Source organism: Oryzias latipes, chromosome 19 (assembly GCF_002234675.1).
Source record: "Oryzias latipes chromosome 19, ASM223467v1".
NCBI lineage: Eukaryota > Metazoa > Chordata > Actinopteri > Beloniformes > Adrianichthyidae > Oryzias > Oryzias latipes.
Window position 1 is genome coordinate 22,074,663 of NC_019877.2, and position 19,478 is coordinate 22,094,140.

Here is a 19,478-nt window from a genome sequence, read left to right on the forward strand (position 1 = left end):
ACAGAGCCATCAGTGCAGCGGCACAAACGCCAGCCTACTTACTGCAGCTGTGTCTATGTGAAGAAGAACGGGGTCGTGCTCTCTCAGGGCACACAGTCTCTCTGTTAGACTCTTCGTCAGTGAATCGGTGTCCACACACGGCTGGATCAGTTGGATCCTGATGTGTTTTGCTCTTGGATATTTCTGTTGGAACTTTTCAAACAAACGATCCACAAAAAGGGATTTCCCTGGAAAAAAAGCATGCCTTCTTGTTTCATGCTATAACTTTTGACGAGTATAGATTTAAAAAACAGTCAATAGCAGTGTATTACTAAAAAGCTTTGACTCAGGACAGAACACACAGCAGCATTTTCTCCCAGCAAAAGGGAAACCTTACCGACTGCAGGCCGCGCCGATGAAACCATCCAGATGGAGAGCTGGTCCGGGGAGATGGATGCCACCGGGATTGATGTGTTCTGTCTGAAGTGGTGGCAGAGATACTTCCTGGCAACCTCTTCTCTGATACTCTCACCTGCCTGAATTTTGTTGTTGCTGAAGTAGGACGGCACACATTTGTGTTGGTGAGCGACAGGACTCACAACTATCAACCGAAAATGCGAGCTGGCGCTCCTCTCAAGACCCTCATACGTCTCCACTAAGGCCTCACTGACATCATATCCCAGCAGCCCAGGATTAACCAGGGCGTAGATCTTCTGCCAGTTATGGCTGAAGACTCGACGGAGAAAGACTTCCACTTCTTCTCGAGTGGTCTTGTCTGTGCACACCAAAACTTCGTCTGCAGATGGCAGCGGCTGCTCTGGACTCTCCATGTAAAAGGACAGTGTGGTGGTAAAAACCTCCGCATCTGGACAAAGCACAAGGTTGGGCTTCCCTTCCTGGATTTGTCTGGGAAGATTTCTGATCATGTGCATCTGATTTGTTTCCGAAAGGCATGCGAGGACGCGGGCTAGAGTCCTGATGTCCAGGCACTCCCGCAGGTGTTTTGACTTGTCTCTCTGTAGTTGCTTCCATTGGTTTCTGCCTCTGATCTTGTCTGTGAGGTCGACGTCCCATTTCACAGCATCTTCATCATCTGAAGAGAACTCCATTAAATCATGAGCCTCCTCCCCCTCCCTGCCTGGGGATCCACAGTCCTTCTCTTCGGTGTCAGACCCTCCCTGCTGCTGTTCTTTGTCCTTTGAGGTCAAACTGGCCGCGCTGGCATAAGCAGCTCTGATTTCGTTCAGCGTGCACTGAGACTTTACGGGAACCAGTAGGTTCCAGAGCTGCTGCGGAGCTGACGCCTGCGTCAGACAAACCCTGTGAATCCACCGGCACAGGTACACCATCTGCTCCGTGGTGTAGTAGTTCAGCACGCTGAAGCTGGAGCGCATCTCACCGATGAAGTCCAGCCATTCTTTGTGGCAGAAGTCCATCAGTTCAGCCAGCTGCTGCAGCTGCTGTGACACCTCGCCGTGGTACTCCATCTGCTCACCCCCCAGGGATGAGAAGGTGATCCTGATGCAAGGCTGCTGCTGCTGTGCGCAGCAGAAGGCCCGGGCATGCCAGTCCCAGAACAGCATGTTCCCAGATGTTTGCATCTGAAGAAGGATGGCCCCCACTCTCTGAACTCCTTCAAAGACCTGCAGTGCATCATGGGGTGGACAAGATGCCAAACATTATTCCACAGACCACTTCAAACAGTCCATAAAATGAATGAAATATCTGATGAGTCAGATGAGCAGGTTCAGCTACGGCTCCGGTCATATCGCCACATCCACGCTTTAAGCTTTTTATGTCATGTTTTTAACTCTGTCATGACTTTGACGCCACCGTCATAATAAAATCACTGGTTTCATTTTCCACCAACATGAAAGGAGAAACTTTCAGGTTTTAAACAAACTAAAACCTGTCTTATAAGAACCAGACGAGGGAAGAATCACAGTTCAAGAAAGCATCTTTTCAGAGAAAAAGCTACATTGGTTCTGGTTTCTTCAGACAGACGAGAACTTATGTTTTGCTTTACAAGTCTTTAATTTTTCCATCAAATATTCAGTCAGATGGTGGTGCCACGATACTGGCTGCATAAGTGTTGCAGTCTGCACCGGCTGCAGTTTCAGCGAGACAGAAACAGGAGGGATTTTCTCACCGGCGGAGGAGCAAGCAGGAGTGAGGGAACCCTGGTGCGCAGGTTCACTTTTGAATTAGCTTCACTCATTTCAAAACTGTCAAAACTTCAGTTTATGCATTATTTCTGTGTACTACTCCTCCTTCTAAACTGAGATGAGGGCAATATAATCTAAAGGGCAAACCCAAATGTGAGTCAGACTGAGTTAGGAGTTTGCACATATTAAAGGCAAAAGGCCTCTGACCTCAGTAAACCTGGTAACTTGTTCTCTTCCATGTTCTCCCTTGGAGGACATGAGCATGAGCTTGTTCTGGAGCTCCAGCAGATCCTCGTGCTTGTAGCTCTTCTCCTCTCTGCCCCTGTTCACCGTCACCTGCACCATGTTCTGCAGGCATCTCTAAAAGGGGAAACAGGTCAAAGGCTCATTCTTCTTCATCAGATATTAAACATTTTGACTTTAAAGTGGATGAAGAATACGCTATTGTGCAAAATGGCTTTAGCAACTTTTTAAGGCTTTAAAAGCATTTTTTTAATGTGGTCATCAGCACAGTTTTTGTGTGTGATTTCTTTTTAAAACAGGCTGTTTTTTAGTCTATTTTCAGTCTAGTACAGGTTTAGGACCAATTGTTTTTGGGAAAACAGCTAATGATCTCTTTAAAAAAAGGAATCTGGTATCTAGAAGTGAGAAAACATGAAGAAAAAAGGAATAGCCCAAAGGTTTTCATCTCAAGACTGTCCACTCACCCTTTCCGTGTTCCTTTCAGACCATCCAACTGAATAAACTCCGCACTCATTGATGGAGGAAGCAAGCGAGAGCGAGGACTGCTCCACAGAGCCATGAGTCTCCTTCAGGGCTTTCAGCCAGTTCAGTAAGCGAGTTGACTCTCTCTGGAAAACAAACCAGGATGTTTCATTCTTCCTCTGAACCAAACACGCACCGGACACTTTATTAGGTCCACCTTGCTGGTACCGGGATGGACCCCCTTTATCCTCGGTGTCATCCATTCAACGAGGTACTGGGAACATTCCTCAGATTTTTTGGTCCATACAGTTAGGGGTAAAAAAGTATTTGAACCGCGCTGTGGTTTTGTAAGTTCTCCCGCTTAGAAATCATGGAGGGGTCTGTTATTTTCATCTTAGCTGCGCGTCCATCCTCTATGTCTGGAAGTCACATTGCATGACTTTTAAATAACTTATTTGTATGCTACTGCTGTAAATACCCCTGAGAGGAGTTCCTGTTGTCTTTCTATCAGCTGGAACCAGTCTGACCTCTGACCTCTGGCATCAACAAGACATTTCTGCCCACAGAACTGCTGCTCTCTGGATATTTTCTCTTTTTCAGACCATTCTCTGTAAACCCGAGAGATGGTTGTGGGTGAAAATCCCAGTACATCAGCAGTTTCTGAAATCCTCAGACCAGCCCGTCTGGCACCAACAACCATGGTTCAAAGTCCCTTCAATCATCTTTCTACTCCGTTCTGATGCTGGTTAGAACTGCAGCAGATCATCTGGACCATGTCTACGTAAATGCATTGAGTTGCTGCCATGTGATTGGCTGATTCAGGTGTACCCGATAAAGAGGCCAGTGAGTGTATTCCAGCTTTTATTCTCTTACGGACCTAAAGTCTCCCAGTTGAGAGACCTTTGAATGACTCAACAGAGGCAGGGCCTTTACAGGTTCATACCAGTTTGTCAGGAAGCTTTTCGTCCCGGCTGTGGGCGTCCCACACCAGCTGAGCACACTTCATGAACTCCTCAAATCCAGCTTTAGGGGAGAGCGAGTAAAGCAATGGAGCATAGCCCATCACGGCGTCATGGAAGCAGGCCACCTGGTCGATTTCCCGGTCGTTCTCTCCGGCAGAAATGGAAGCAAGATCAACATAGACCTTCACGTCACTCATATCTGTTGACAGGGCCAAAAGGTTCAACAGTAAGAACCGTGACCTAAAGCCTCTGGAAAAGGAACAACTGTATTTGAATGCAGCCGTCTCACTTCTGAGGTTCTCTTGGACCCAGCGGGTCAGAGTTTGGCTCCTCAGAAACTCCTCCAGACAGGATGTGTGCTGCCTGGTGACGAAGGCGAGCTGCTGCCCGGCACAGAGCAGGTCATCAGTGAGGGAGCTCAGCGGCCTCTGTTTGAAAGACGCTTCTTCCTGTTAGAGGCAAAAGCAAATCCTTAGAACACCATGAAAAAGGCTGTGCATCTGTGGAAGAACCTTCAGGCCCAACGTCACACGATGTGAACTGAGAAGCTTCTAGCAGCCAGGAGGACACAGGATACAGCAGTGGTACAGGAGAGCCTGAATAGAGCAAGATCCTTTTAAGAATGAGTTAGACAAGAGAGGTAAACAGAAAATGGGAAAATATTGTAAAGTAAAGGTGATGGGAGAAGTAGAAAACAACCAAACGAGAGGCAGAATGAGCATCTGTTTGGAAAGTCAGAAAGCCAGCAGGACACGGGTCCACAACGATGTGACGGAAACGGGTTTTCCCACAACGCTGCATTTGAAGGACCCTGAAGACAAAATGTGCATGTTTATAAAAATCTGGACTACATAGACTTGTAATCAACACACTGAGTTTCATTTTCTTCCTGCTGCTTGTTTCATGGCACGATCTAAATGAATCAAACGTGAACTGAAGGGAATGTGAAGGTACAGCATGAACAGTCTCAAAAAAGCAGAGCATCCATGGTCAGGATCTCAGGTCAGGATCTCAGGTCAGGATCTGATCACATGACTCAGCCACAAAAAAGCCAAAATGAAAAGATAAGCTGAAGCTGTTACGGCTCGTAACTGAGTGACCCAAATGCAGGAAAGACTCGAAAGCCAAACGTTGAGTAGTCAAAGATTTACTCGAAAACTCGAGGAAACAAACATCAGTGACACTGAACAAACAGGACACTGCGACACAGAAACCACAGGGACAGGAACCTAAATACACAAACACAAATTACAAACAGACAACAGCTGAGATCCAGGTGATTGCCCAGGAGGAGGAGGAGGGAGCAGCTGCCAGCTGTAATCATGACAGAAGCAGTAAAAAAGCAAAAGCAAAAATACTCTTCAAGTTCAATTATTCAGAATGCCCAAAAGGCAGGACGGGGATCACAAGCTGGAATACTTCAAGAATATAGGAAGAGTTTGGAATTGGATGATTTGCTGAGGAAGCCTCAAAGGAAATCAGTCCCAGCTGCGTCCGTCATGAACGCGCTCATTACCATTTGGCGGAGGGTCTCGATTGCAGCGAAGTTCCCAGAAAGCTTCATTTCCTCTGCGATCCTCAGCACGGCGCTGGCTGCAGCCGCCGCTTCGCGCAGCTTTCGATACTCCTGGATCTGCCTCAGCCTCCGCTCCACCCAGCCCTCCTCAGCTCCTCCAGCTGCAGGCATCGCCCCGGACATCAGAATCAGCTCCTGGTTCAGGAGCCGCCCGTCACCTAGGTCGCCAGAGTCCACCACGACTTGATCGAGCAGCTTAAAGGAGATGTTGGCCTGCGAGATCCCGACTCCCAGGTGCAGGAAGTCCGTCAGCAGAGGGCTCCAGACGTTCTCACAGACGTGTGCGAGGGTCACCTGCACAGGTGTGGAGCCTGGAGGCTGTGCTGATGCCCAACGTGCCGATTGTTTGACCCAGGAGGACAGAATGAGGTTGCTGCTCGTCAGCTTGTGCATCTCACTGGCCATCCTCAGGACATTCAGGCTTGGGTTGTACCAAAGCACGGGGGCAGCATGCATCTTCTTTGGGCCTCCATCTGCACCAAAGGCCTGAACCAGCACCAGTTTGCTCAGGCTCACTCCTGTGAGGTCTGCGGTGTGCTTCCTCTCGATAGGTGCCATGTCTGGGGCTGAGGAAGCAAGACAGCACAAGAAAAGACATGAAGACTGAAACCACAAGGAGGTTTCTGGTTGGAGTCCCCCTTACCTCGAATGCTTTCCTTAATCTTAGCCATCATTTTAATCAGTGCGTCCATGTGCTGCCTCTGCTGCAGGAAGGAGTTCAGATCCATCTCTCTCTGAGCTAAAACAGTCTCCACATCCACAGGAACCCTTTCAGAATTTGGGTTTTTCTTGTCTGTAGAAACATGATCATTGGTCATTGATCAATTGTTTGGGATTTTAAAAAGCTGATCAAGGCTCATACATTGCTGGTAAAGTTTCTTCAACTGCTCTCGATACTTCAGGCAGGTCTGCAGGTCTCCCAGGGTCACGCTTCCTCGGAGAAGCGCCACCAGCAGAGCCGTCAGGGCCTCCAAGCAGCTGTGCACCACCAGTCCGGCCGTGTCGTCTACCTGCAGAGACCTCCACTCCCCTGAGGCAAAGGCGCAAACATGAACCAGGAAGAGTCAACACGTGTAAAAAAACGCTTTCAGCCGCTCACAGTTAGACAGCAGGAAGTTCATGGCCGACTGCGGCTCCAGCAGCTTGGCCACCATCTGGTCTCTGAACCGGGATGAAGACTCCACAATGATAGCGGACAACATGCCTTGGGGAATTTCCCCCTTTGAGCAGAGATTTCGCAGCAGGTCAGCTTCCTGTGCTGCCTATAAAAAGACAAACATCCAGTCGGAACTTTGTACAGGTTGGACGAGTCACATGACCCGTTCTGAAAAGAGAAAGCTGCAGAACTATAAAGGCCACTCAACATTTCCTACCAATAAATAACATTTTAACAAATACTGACGTAAAAAAATGTTGTCGCTAAAAAACTGTTGGTTGCCTGCATGGTGGAACTACATTTTTTATTCTTTATGTATAAGGCTCTATATCATGCTATTTTTCCATATTTATGATCATGAATGACCTTTGACAAACCAAAGAACGATTTAAAAAAAAAAAAGTTATTTTCAGCTTTTTCCAAGACGACTTGATCTCTGAGGCTCCGCCTTTCTCTCCTTGTGGGTGCCGCCCATTTCATGACACCATCCTAGAGTCTGCCTCAGCGGCGTGTCTCTGTTTCTCCCACGAAAACAAACATCTGAACTTTTGCAAGGATGGACGTTCATTTTGTTCATGTAAAATGAAAGCATTTAGCTAGCTCCATGGAAAAAGTGGGTGTGTCTGGTAGCCTGGGGGCGGGGCTGGTAGCACAGACTCCTCCTGGTTCCTCACTTTGTGATGTCACAATGTGAGGAACCACTGGTTTTCATAGATTGGGAGGGGCTGGTGCTCAGACTGCAGGTTTTTAGAGGAATACTCAGAAATGAGTGGATCAATATACCACTTCGGGTTGTTTTAGTGAGGAATAATACATTTAAAAGCTCAAAACTGTGGTTTTGTATAATACAGACCCTTTAAGTAAATCAGGAAATGAGGGTTTATTTGTGAACAGTAAAATCAGTCTTATGATAGATCGTTGGTTTTAAACCTTTAAACCTATTACATAGGTTTTTCTTTAAATAGGAAAGTTTATTTCTGTAAATTAGTTTGATTTGTCTGAAGGTAAAAACTCCGAAAAGGGTCACAGCAAATGAGTGAAAGTCTACTATAAAGCAGGCTGACTTTTCTTCTGATCCCCCCCATTTGAACATTCCTGCCAGCTCTGAATGGACCCCCCCCCCCCCCCCCCCCCCACAGACCTGACAGATGCTCCTGATGGCAGAGTGACCCAGCTCGTCAAAGCAGCGCTGCTCCACACGGTGACTCCTCCTGATCACAGACTGCGATGACTCCAGGCAGCAGACCAGGACTCTGTCCACCTCAGAGAGCTGCAGAGGAAACAGACGTTTCTGTCTGTTAGTGCGGGCTGGACCTCTGCTGTCACCAAAATAAATGGACCAATCAACAGTCAGCGACCTCACTTATCCTCTTCCTCAGGTCTTTCTCCAGGCTCTGACTCCAAAGGGTTAAAATGTCCTCAGAGGAGCTTTCCACACTGAGCAGTTCATCCCACATCTGATAATTCACAGGTTTACAGATACAGGAGACCGGCATCTCATGGTGAATTAAAGCGGTTGGCTGGAATTTCAAACCTGGATTTCTTTTGGGTAAGTCAGGCTCCTTGCAGTCAGGAGTGGTTTCCGCAGCACTTCGTCTCTCCACTCCCTGATCTGCTGCTGCACAGGCAGAATCCAGTCAAGGAGCTTCTGCTTCATAGTTTTCACATCATCTTTGAGCTAAAACCCAAAAAGGACTAAATCAATGCGCTTTATATTCAGGACGTCGGGCTAAACCGAGCAGACGTTTTCCTTTACCTCCTTCCTCAGTTTAGCTTCCAGAATTTCTGCTAACTTCACAACCAGCGTGTAAGACTGAACCACCGCGCGGTACTGAGGGACGAGCCGCACAATCGCGCACACGTTTCTCAAAACACCGATGCTGCTCATGAGAGCCGGCTCACTGTTTCCAGATTCACTTAGCCTGGAGACACAAAGCTGAAGTTAGAAAGGACAGAGCAAAGCCCACCTCTCCACAGGGACGCTTCAGATGTCATTACCTGTCTCTCTCCTGCTCTACTTTTGTTAGTATGTGGGTCAGGCATTTGTCAGCATGCTGCATGCAGACGGGACAAAGATAACAGAGAACACACATTAGGCTGAAATGGTCTACAAAAGAGGAACATGTGGAGCATCTTGGCACCTTTGCGGCCTCCTCATATCTCTGCAGATTCCTGTCATGTGCAGATTTGCGAATCCTATAAAAGAGACTCTGGATCAGGTGTTCTGAAGGAATCCCTGAGAAGTTTGAAAACTCAGGAAGATCCTCAAAGGCCAGCAAAGACGACCAGCTCAACTGAAGCAGAGGCATCTCTGCAAGTAAAGGCAGATGCTTCCGAAGCAAATGGAGCAGCGCCCTGCAAAGACAGAGGAACCGTGGTAAAAGCATGACAAGAAAAGACTTTTCAGCTGGATTTCCTTTGCTCACCGGCGTTTGTCTGGGTGTGACTGCATTTTTTCTCTGAACGCCATGAAATCGAAGCCAGCAAGTCCCGACCAGTCACCCTCCTCAACAGCTGGACCCACTTTTTGGGCATCAGCTCCTGGATGTCTGAGCTTGAACAGCAGAGGAAGGAGCAGCACCACTTCCACCACCAACAGCTGAGCGCAGTGGTTCATCAGACCTAAGACGGTGCTGGAGGACGGCATCCACATAAACACAGGTTCTTAGCAGCAACACACTGTAAACGATGCTCAATTTAAGTTCACGCATGCACATGAGTATGAGTCAACAAGCAGAAGCATCTCTCCGACCATCTCACGGTCCTGCGTGACCAATTTCAGGGTCATGAGGTTGCTGGAGCCTATCCCAACTGCTGTTGGGCAGGCTGCCACGCTGTCATGTGATCCAGGCCACATGATCACACCTGACGGATCATGTCGGGGACAGCTTAACCCGTTTTTGGAAGCCACAGAAAATTTGTCAGGGAAACATGCAAAGTCCACAGAGAAGAGTCCCAGTTGGGATTTGAACCTTCTCACTGTGAGGCAAGAGGGCTAACCAGTACACCAGTGTTTTTCAAGCTTTTTTGAGCCACGGCACACTTTAACCTTGACAAAAATCCCGCGGCACACCAGCATCCAAAAAAAGAAAAAAAGAAAAAGGAGAAACTCATAGTCTGTATTGATCTCCAGCCCCTCCACAATCTCACATGCATTTTTGTGATAATTGTGGCAGAAAAAGTTGGAAGCTGCAGCTGTGACTCATTGTGCGCTAAGACGCTGTCACTTTAACCCAATGCATCATGGGAGATGTAGTGCAAAAATCCGCCGACCGCAGACAGACAAGCGTCTCTGAGCTTCATTGTTTTGTTCACTTGTTCCACGGTCTGACACCGGATTCTGTGGAAACTACACCACTAAAGACGAGCTTTAGCTGGTATTTTTGTTGGAACTGAGGGACTTTATGAGCAGAATCAGAACAAGGAAGTGAAGACTTTAACCACTTCTGATTGGTCAGACTGATGCCGTGTGATTAAGCCTCAAAGAATGATTGGTGGAGACAGTTGAAGGGGCGGGACTTTTCCAAAAACAGAGCAAAAGCTGAGGCTAAATCGCGGTACAGTCATTCTTATCAAAATGTCTTTAATAGAATCAAATAAACACAAAGAAAAAAGTATTTAATGATCTTTTATATTCCTAACTTCTCAGTGTTTTATCAGGGTTTGTTTGGATGAACACAGAGCTGATATCCTGGAGATGGGAAATGTTTTTACATCAGTGAATGAGGGCAATTTCCCACTACACACTGGTTAAAAAACACTGCACTACTCCACTGTGCAGAAGCAGGTTTGAAAATGCGTCATTGAGACGAAGATAAAGTCGTGTAATGTCTGAGCCCACATTTACAATTGAAAGCCGCCCGTCAGCACCGAGCCGCCGGATACAGGCTCGGACCGGTTCGAACCGCACTGAGCATCTCTGTGGATGGATGAAGATGTTCTACCAGAGCTGGGGGTTGAACTACAGACTCAACTTTCCACTCCACTGACATGGAGTCTTGAGGGGATGCAGAGCCTCTTGGCCATCTGGGAAGCTGAAATGCTAACTCTTTTTCAAACGTACAGTAACTTCGGAAAGCTCTCGCTTCAGCCACAAGATCCCCAATGCACCAAAGGGTTTCTGTGGTCAGATTCCTCAACTCCGGCTTTTTTCATTTTAGACTTACTATTGTGGTTGACTGAAGAGACCATTCAGCTCCTCCAGGTTTTTCTTGTCCATCGCGGAGTCCGAGGTCACCAGCTGGCAGAGTTCGGCCCATCCCTGAACTCCGAGGTCGATGTTGCATCTTCTGGTGGCCATGAAAACAGACAGGCCCAGAACGAGGCCACTGGTGTTCCTGCAGGTCTGTGGAAGTGCCTCCATTGGTTCTCTTTTCAAGATCCGTATCAAACTTTCGGACACCAGCTCTGACACCTGCAGGCCAAAGCAGTGGTTGGAATTCTGCAGGGGCACCATGGCTGCAAAAGGTCCCACTTCTCAGAACTTACCTTAAGTGTGGGAGAAGAACCATCTGGGTAACGAATTCTCTCTTGACCCAGGCAGTCAGCATAACACATCAAACTGTCACACATGCTTTCTGTGCTACGTTTGTCTGACGGAGTCCACTTCTCCAAGATTCTCCTCAGCAGAACTCTTGCTGATCTCTGCCAGGCATCGGAAAGCTCCACGCCTTTTGGTTTTCCCAGGCCAACCACCTGAAGGCCAGCTCTGAAAAGGCTGGCCTCGTGCCGGCAGATGAAGCCTTCGTAGAGGTGAAGCTCTGCAGACGTCACAAACAGGTCTGTGATTGGTGGAGCTCATCTAAAGGAGCAGCAGCTCACACAACATGCCAGCATTTACCTTTCACAGTTGGGTTCTTTGGAATGTGTAGAACTCTGGTAGCACTAGCAGAAATTTCTTTTTGTCTCTGCTTCACACCATACCAATATCTCCATGTCAAACCTCTTTCCAGCTGGTTTTCTTCCACCCAGAGAGTTGCTTCAACCAGATAGCCTTCCTGCTTCATGCCACTAAAGATATAAAAGAGATGTGTTTAAACTGCAGTTTTTCATGACACTCCAGAAAAAACAGCTTTTCTGGGCTGGCCTCTCCCCTGATTGGTGTCTATGCGACAAGTTCCAAACTAAAGTTAACACCAAACCATGCTTCCGTTCTAAAGGGAGGCGTCTACACATTTGTCCAATGAAAAAACAATTCCTGTCTAAATCCTCATCGTCTTTCATGTGAGCCTCTGCAGACAATTTGACTTTGAAATGAGCTCTTCGACTGCAAACCTGCATGTTTGCTTTGCAAAGGTGAAGGTCTGGAATTTAATTTAGTTTATTAAGCCAGAAATGACTGGATTTGGGCTTAAACAAGAAAGCTACGTGAATTAATCTTTATCATTCTATCAGTAAAAGACAAAATAACCCATCTACAACACATTTTCTTAACCTGCTGTTACCCTTTTGGGGTCGCGGGGCCACCAGAGCCTAGCCTGGCTACTGTTGGGCGAAGGCCGGGTTCACCTGGACATATCACCAGGATGTCGCACAATCACACACACATACACACACACACACACACTGCTTTTTCAGTGTAACTCCACGGTCGTTTGGTTCAAGACCAAGTTATCCGGTAACATTTTAAATTAACAGTTAACAACTGGAGTCAAAGCGTGAGTCCAGTTATCCTGAGAACTGACATCAGGTCGATGTCAATGTGGGCGGCAGTGGCTCAGGCGGTTGACCAGGTCATCCAATGATTGGAGGATTGGCGGTTCGATCCCCGCTCCCCACAGTCAACCGTCGTTTTGTCCTTGGGCAAGACACTTCACCTTCCCTGCCTCCAGTCTAGTGTGTGAATGTGTATGAATGTCCCGGTGATGTTCAGAGCGGGCCGTAGGCGCCAACTGGCCGCCACGCCTCTGTCAGTCTACAACAGTAGTTACCATCACCAAGTATGAATGAATAATGGACACACTGTAAGAGCTTTGAGCGCCTGGAAAAGGGAAGATAAATTTAATCCATTATTATTAATATTATTTATCTCCAATATTTCCAACATTTAAAAGTGATGCAGTGCAACATCAAATGTGTTTCCGCCTCAGCACTGTCCCTACCGACGACACAAGAGTGTCGTGTGCTTCACACGTCAAAACCTTTAAGCCGGTGATTTGATTTGAGCTTCTTTAAACATCTTTAAGGCCAACAGAAAACCTACAAAGAATTTGTCTGAATTTTTCATTCCGTCCATTGTAATCTAATGAGTACGGGACAAACTACACGTCTTGCAACATTTTGGATTTGCAGCGATTTAAGTCACAGCAGAGACAATTTGACTTTCAAGTGTCGATTTGGAAAAAACGTATTTCTGAATAAAGATGTTTAGACTGAAAACCCAAACAATTCTCTAAAGAACCAATTAATCCAGTGGTTGTCAAACTGTGGGACGCGCCTCCTTGGGGGGGATCTAAGGGGGGGCCCCGAGTCACCCGGTGGGATAAGGGCTGGGAAGTGGGGGGAGGGACTAATGTTTGAACCTGATCCTCACCGGGACATTTGAAGACGTAATTATTGTTGTTAACGGCAGTTTTATTTTCTTAAAACAACAGTAATGCCGCCCAGACAGAGCTAGGCTCAAAACTGAGAGTTGCAGTAACAAACCTGCAGCCTGGTTTTGAACAGATGTGTAGCACAAAGCAGAAATATTGCAGCCATGAACACAACTTTGTGTTTCTTTTTGCACATGGGTTAAATGTTATTGTTCTTACAAAGTGAACCATCCTTTATTTCATGTTTTCTAGTCTCTAGCAGCAGGAATGATTGAGATTTTGATATGGTATTAAAGTTGAACTTATTTGGCTTATTTGGTCACAGGTTTTTCTTGGGGGGGGGGTTTGCCATTTCCTCCTCCAATTGGGGAACACACGCACACATACACACATGCACACACGCACACAAACTGATGGCGGCTCTGCTGTTGAACACTGGCGCCAACCAATGACCACCAGGAGCAATGCGGGTTTAGTGTCTTGCTCCAGGACACTTTTGCACATGGAATCCAACCTTCTGCTTTCTCATCAGAGGTCGCCCGCTGTACCACTGCATTACAGCTGCCCGTTTACCTGCAATTACGTCCTAATGACTGTACGAATACTCACTGAAAATATGTTATTTGAAGGGGCGACCATCCTCCATCGTAGCACAGAACAAGGGTGTCCCAATCTGGATTGAACCGGAATTTTTTGTCCAGCACGGCGTAGATGTGAACACCGAACATGGCGGCGGCGGGAGGCGCTCTCACCACACCTCCATCCCTGCAGACACAGACATTCCCGGTAACGGATGGGGCTGGGCCAGCGTGGGGTGAAGGTGTTGGGTCTTACCGGGGCCTTTGATCGGTCTTTCCTGTATCTTCTGATGAAACCGCTTGGGCATACGACTTCGGTTTGGCTTCTTTCTCTGTTGGAGCCGTTCCCGACTCGCCTGAGCCTTTAGCGGGAGGACGCTCCTGTTCCTCAGGCTTTGACACGGCTCCGTCTTTTTCTGGAGTCGCAGCGTCAGCAGCATCGGTGGACTGCGGCTCAGGTCCATGTGTGGCTTCCTCTTCTGTAGATTCAGTGTTAGCCGGACTATCGGCGCCAGCTTGGCTCTTGTCCTGGCCGGCATCGTCCCGCTTCGGTTCAGTCCAGTCGGTCTGTGTTTCCTGGTTCTTTTGAGATGCGACTAGAGTCTGAGTAGATTTGTTTTTGCCATGAAACCCTCTTGTTTGAGTCTCAGCTTCCGCCTTTGGAGCAGGTTTCTGGTCATCGTTGCTCTTCTCCGTTTGCAGCTTGTCTTCAGGTTGGACGTCGACAGTCTCACTCTGGACGGATGTCCTCCCCTTATCCTCCAGCAGCTCTTTCTCTCTGCTTTCATCTTCTTTTTCTCCATCCACTTTTTCGATAGAGCTCCTCCTTTTCTTTCTTTGCCTTTGTCTTCTCCTCTTCTTCCTTGGGGAGTTTTCAGCTCCTCGCTGCTGGAACAAACATTGGGTCGGCTGTCAGAAGAAGCTACTGACGGCTAAACCTAAATATCAAAGATGGTGGACGTCTACCTCTGTTCTCCTCCGAGGTCCTTTGCTGGAAACGTTCTCTGTTTCTCCAGATTTTATACCTGAGGAGCTCCAACTGCTTCCTGCCCCCCCCTCCATCTAGAAGAACGTCTTCAGGAGAGTCGCTGCTGCATACCCGAGAAAATAAAGACAGTTTGGAATAATTCCCACAAATATCCACGAAAAAACATACCAGATACAAAATAGTAAATTCATGTAGGTTGGAGATTTAAAGACGTTTATTGGGAATGAACCTGTAATGAGGAATCACAAATTCAACAAACTGTATTTCACAGCATTACCTTATAATTATAATAACAAAATTATTGAGGATGGTTGAAGTTATTGATCTCTAATTATATCACTTCCCTTGCCCAAAAAAGTCATGATTTATTCTAATGAATAATAATAATCTGCACATATTTTAACTTTTGATACTTGATCTCCATATGCTATGATGATTTCAGAAACAGTGTTATGTCATTTTTTTCTGATATTGTATTATTTTTTAATCATAGTCATGATTTTTTAATGAAAATAATCTGCATGTATTTTAGATAACTGATCTGCATGTGCTATGTTAATTTCTAAAATAGTTATGTCTATTTTTATACAATAAATAAGTAATTCATCTTTTTCATGTGCTTTATTGATGTTTCAGGATTCTTAATTTTTGTCTGATAGAAGTTATGAACCAGATATTGATAAATTATGTAGTAAAATGGTTACGGTAGAACAGGGGTGGGATTATAGAAGTCCTCTTCTTTCCACTCCCTTTCAAGAAATATTTATTAATATGTCTAATTATCCTAAGTTTGATACGTTTTTGTGTGAATGTATAACTGATGATTGTGTGGTTTTTGTGCATTACTTTTATTTGACTGCTTGAAATAAACCATTTGAAATCAAATCAAATCAAACTGTCTGCTATGGTGAGATTCAAATGAAGTCTTATGAAACTGCAAAAAGTTCCACAACCAATCAATAATTTGAATATTGAGGAATGTTTTAATTTTGGTTCAATTAAATATCTACTATGCTTTATAGTTTGCCCCTTTTTCCACGATAGCATTATTAATGTCATCAATTCATGGTAAATGAAAACAAATGTTGATTATTATTTCTTGATTTTGAACCTATGGCTGAGATTTCAAAATTGACTTATTTCAAAGCAGATTTTTTGGCTCCAAAATCAATTAATTTCATATTTATAATGACCTTTTCAGCAGAAAGACTGTCTGTGAGGTCAGAAAGCGGGTCGGGTCTGTTTTACTGTTGTGGCTCTTTGCTGCACAGCATTGTGGGTAAGAAAGTCATGTGGGATTGTGGCAACCCTACTGTAGGCGATGAAATGTGGACAAACAGTCAGCAGATGCTCGTCTGAGCTGTTTCTGAAATATTCTGGATTGAATGGATGCAAACACAGCCAACAGGTGAGCGTCTAAGCCCCTCCCACTCACCCACTGATTGACAGACGCCCTCCTGCTGAAAAGGCCCACGTGACACCTGGGATGGTGTCTGAGGGCATTGATGGTTTACGTCTCAAATCAATGTGGAAAACAGTTTTAAAAGCCATAAAGACGTTTCAGATCCACTTCCTCTCAACGAGGTCACCTGCCTGTTTCCAGGTAGACCCACAGTGAGAGCTGGACCGGACTGCTGGCTGTCTGCAGCCCGGTCCAAATTACAAAAGAGGAGACACCAGAACTGAGATCAGAAACGCCGAACCGCTTTCATGAAACGTCATCAGGTGTGAAACCTAAAGCTGACATAATATAGATAATGATTCGCCTATAAAAGCCCCCAAAACGGTGAAAGGCTGGCAGCATGCAGACCTACCTGTTGCAGTCAGAACCGAGCTGTCCGGACAGCCAGAACCCGCCCAGCAGCGCAGCAGCCGCCCGGTCTGCGTTAGGGACCGTCTGCAAATGTCCCTCCGCCCCGTGTCTGTTCCTTCACGTCCCTTCCGTCCGGTCCTTCCTTGATCAGCTTTACCATGTGGAAGGTGGACCCGGAGGAAAAACACGGACAGCTGATGCTTTTTTGCACCATATTTATACTTTCTTCTGAAAACTTTAGAGTCATGATTTTCGGATGAACTCTAAACGACGTTTTCGGTTTCGTTTCTGACCGAATCAGAAACTTTGGAAAGATTTATAACAAGGCATTTATGTGAAGACCTTCAATTATTTTACGAACTTATTATTTTTGGATATTTTACACACACGGTTGATTCAATGCAGAGAAATTTTATTTAGTTACTTTATAATTATGGCTAAATATGCCATCAAAATCCAGAATTTTATGTTTTTCAGAAAGAAATGATTCTGTATGCAAACAGTAAACCCTGCAAAAAGCTGTTAGAATAGTTGAAACATGGTCACTTTTAAAACTTTAACAGATTCCTTTACCTTTATTTCTTAACTTGTTTTTATATTGCTATTATTATGGCCTTTTTTTAGATATATACATTTTTTTGTTCATTGTCCTGGCAAATGAGAAAGGTTTGTGTTTTGCACATAGTGTGGCGTGTTATTGTTTGGTATAATGTATGTGTAATATTTGTTGATAAAGTTTCCTAAAAAAAACTTGAGCTGCGTTTTCAATCCAGCTCAAAGTGCGAGTCGTCCTTCTTCAGGTGATCAGCTGATTCATCCACAATCAGAGAAAGTGCCCTTAGTAACATGTCACCGGTCTGTAATCAATGTTTTATAGAGAAAAACAGCTTCTTTACTCTAACTTTATTCATCTGGAGGAGAAGATTAGCTCTAAAGAAACATGCAGGAAAAAGCTCTCAACTTCCAAGAGATGCAATCAAAAATACAAAAATAAAAACACCCAGTTTAGTGATTTGGAACTGCAGAATCATCTGTCAAAAGACCAAACATTTTAAAATATCATTAGTGACTTGCTCATCATGTGTCACTGCGACTTAAGGAGGCCATCAGCATCCAGGTGGAAATCTGCCACCAAACCTCTGTTGGATGTCGCAGCAAACGATCACGTATGCGTTGTGGTCAGTCCTGAGAAGGTCGGAAGATTCTGCGAACGAGAACTTTGCTTTTCCTTCCCCGGGGCCTTGCAGGGACTTCTTTAGGTGGTGCACCTGGAGGTGGTGGTTTCCTTCCTGAACGCGTAGCATCCACAAAGCTCTCCACATAATCAAATCTGGCTGTGAGCTCCGTGAGCCGCTCCTTCAGGGAGTTGAACTCTTTGTATAGATCTCCCAAGGCCTCAGACAGCAGCTGGATCCTGTGAGGAAGAACATTTCTCACCTTTGAGGAAGAGAGCAGGTGTCTTCAGTACTGACCATACTCCTGGATTCTAATGGAAGCTTGTTCCAGATTAATCGTTTTAATAGAAGCTGGAGAGTAAACAAACTCCAGTGCATATGCATGTGATGTATGCATGTGATGTATGCTTGTGATGTATGCACGTTATGTATGCATGTATTGTATGCATGTGATGTATGGATGTGATGCAATGTATGCATGTGATGTATGGATGTAATGTAATGTATGTGATGTATGGATGTAATGTATGCATGTGATGTATGGATGTAATGTATGCATGTAATGTATGCACGTGATGTATGGATGTATGCATGTAATGTATGCATGTGATGTATGGATGTAATGTATTCATATAATGTATGCATGTAATGTATGCATGTAATATATGGATGTAATGTATGCATGTAATGTATGCATGTGATGTATGGATCGAATGTAATGTATGGATGTAATGTATGCATGTGATGTATGGATGTAATGTAAGCATGTGATGTATGGATGTAATGTATGCATGTGATGTATGGATGTAATGTAAGCATGTGATGTATGGTTGTAATGTATGCAGGTGATGTATGGATGTAATGTAATGTATGTGATGTAATGTAAGCATGTGATGTATGGATGTAATGTATGCATGTGATGTAATGTAAGCATGTAATGTATGGATGTAATGTAAGCATGTGATGTAATGTAAGTATGTAATGTATGGATGTAATGTAAGCATGTGATGTAATGTAAGTATGTAATGTATGGATGTAATGTAAGCATGTGATATAATGTATGCATGTGATGTATGGATATAATGTAAGCAGGTGATGTATGGATGTAATGTACGCATGTGAAGTAATGCATGTAATGTAAGCATGTGATGTATGGTTGTAATGTATGCAGGTGATGTATGGATGTAATGTAATGTATGTGATGTAATGTAAGCATGTGATGTATGGATGTAATGTATGCATGTGATGTAATGTAAGCATGTGATGTATGGATGTAATGTAAGCATGTGATGTAATGTAAGCATGTGATGTATGGATGTAATGTAAGCATGTGATGTATGGATGTAATGTAAGCATGTAATGTATGGTTGTAATGTATGCAGGTGACGTATAGATGTAATGTAATGTATGTGATGTAATGTAAGCATGTGATGTATGGATGTAATGTAAGCATGTGATGTATGGATGTAATGTACGCATGTGAAGTAATGCATGTAATGTAAGCATGTGATGTATGGTTGTAATGTATGCAGGTGATGTATGGATGTAATGTAATGTATGTGATGTAATGTAAGCATGTGATGTATGGATGTAATGTATGCATGTGATGTAATGTAAGCATGTGATGTATGGATGTAATGTAAGCATGTGATGTAATGTAAGCATGTGATGTATAGATGTAATGTAATGTATGTGATGTAATGTAAGCATGTGATGTATGGATGTAATGTAAGCATGTGATGTATGGATGTAATGTACGCATGTGAAGTAATGCATGTAATGTAAGCATGTGATGTATGGTTGTAATGTATGCAGGTGATGTATGGATGTAATGTAATGTATGTGATG

General features: G+C 45.0%; 1 protein-coding gene across 6 annotated transcripts in view; it reads right to left on the minus strand.

Moving 5' to 3' along the window:
* LOC101162961 (E3 ubiquitin-protein ligase rnf213-beta) overlaps positions 1-16,532 on the minus strand; it is a 43,570-nt gene extending 27,038 nt beyond the window's left edge. For 5 of the 6 annotated variants that reach the window (XM_020712046.2, XM_020712050.2, XM_020712048.2 and 2 more), the window contains exons 1-24: positions 16,457-16,532; positions 14,621-14,745; positions 13,911-14,542; positions 13,686-13,841; positions 11,384-11,553; positions 11,032-11,303; positions 10,710-10,957; positions 8,970-9,176; positions 8,685-8,898; positions 8,542-8,597; positions 8,300-8,465; positions 8,078-8,221; positions 7,902-8,000; positions 7,685-7,813; positions 6,487-6,649; positions 6,250-6,417; positions 6,031-6,180; positions 5,328-5,953; positions 4,101-4,260; positions 3,793-4,010; positions 2,852-2,995; positions 2,352-2,504; positions 377-1,622; positions 43-227 (exon numbers count right to left, since the gene is read on the minus strand). In XM_020712046.2, coding sequence (XP_020567705.1) covers positions 43-227; positions 377-1,622; positions 2,352-2,504; positions 2,852-2,995; positions 3,793-4,010; positions 4,101-4,260; positions 5,328-5,953; positions 6,031-6,180; positions 6,250-6,417; positions 6,487-6,649; positions 7,685-7,813; positions 7,902-8,000; positions 8,078-8,221; positions 8,300-8,465; positions 8,542-8,597; positions 8,685-8,898; positions 8,970-9,176; positions 10,710-10,957; positions 11,032-11,303; positions 11,384-11,553; positions 13,686-13,841; positions 13,911-14,542; positions 14,621-14,716 — 5,802 coding nt within the window. In that variant the 5' untranslated portion in view covers positions 14,717-14,745; positions 16,457-16,532. The remainder of the gene's footprint in view (positions 1-42; positions 228-376; positions 1,623-2,351; positions 2,505-2,851; positions 2,996-3,792; positions 4,011-4,100; positions 4,261-5,327; positions 5,954-6,030; positions 6,181-6,249; positions 6,418-6,486; positions 6,650-7,684; positions 7,814-7,901; positions 8,001-8,077; positions 8,222-8,299; positions 8,466-8,541; positions 8,598-8,684; positions 8,899-8,969; positions 9,177-10,709; positions 10,958-11,031; positions 11,304-11,383; positions 11,554-13,685; positions 13,842-13,910; positions 14,543-14,620; positions 14,746-16,456) is intronic. The other variant, XM_020712047.2, reaches the window with a different exon arrangement.
* Between the last annotated feature and the right edge of the window lie 2,946 nt (positions 16,533-19,478).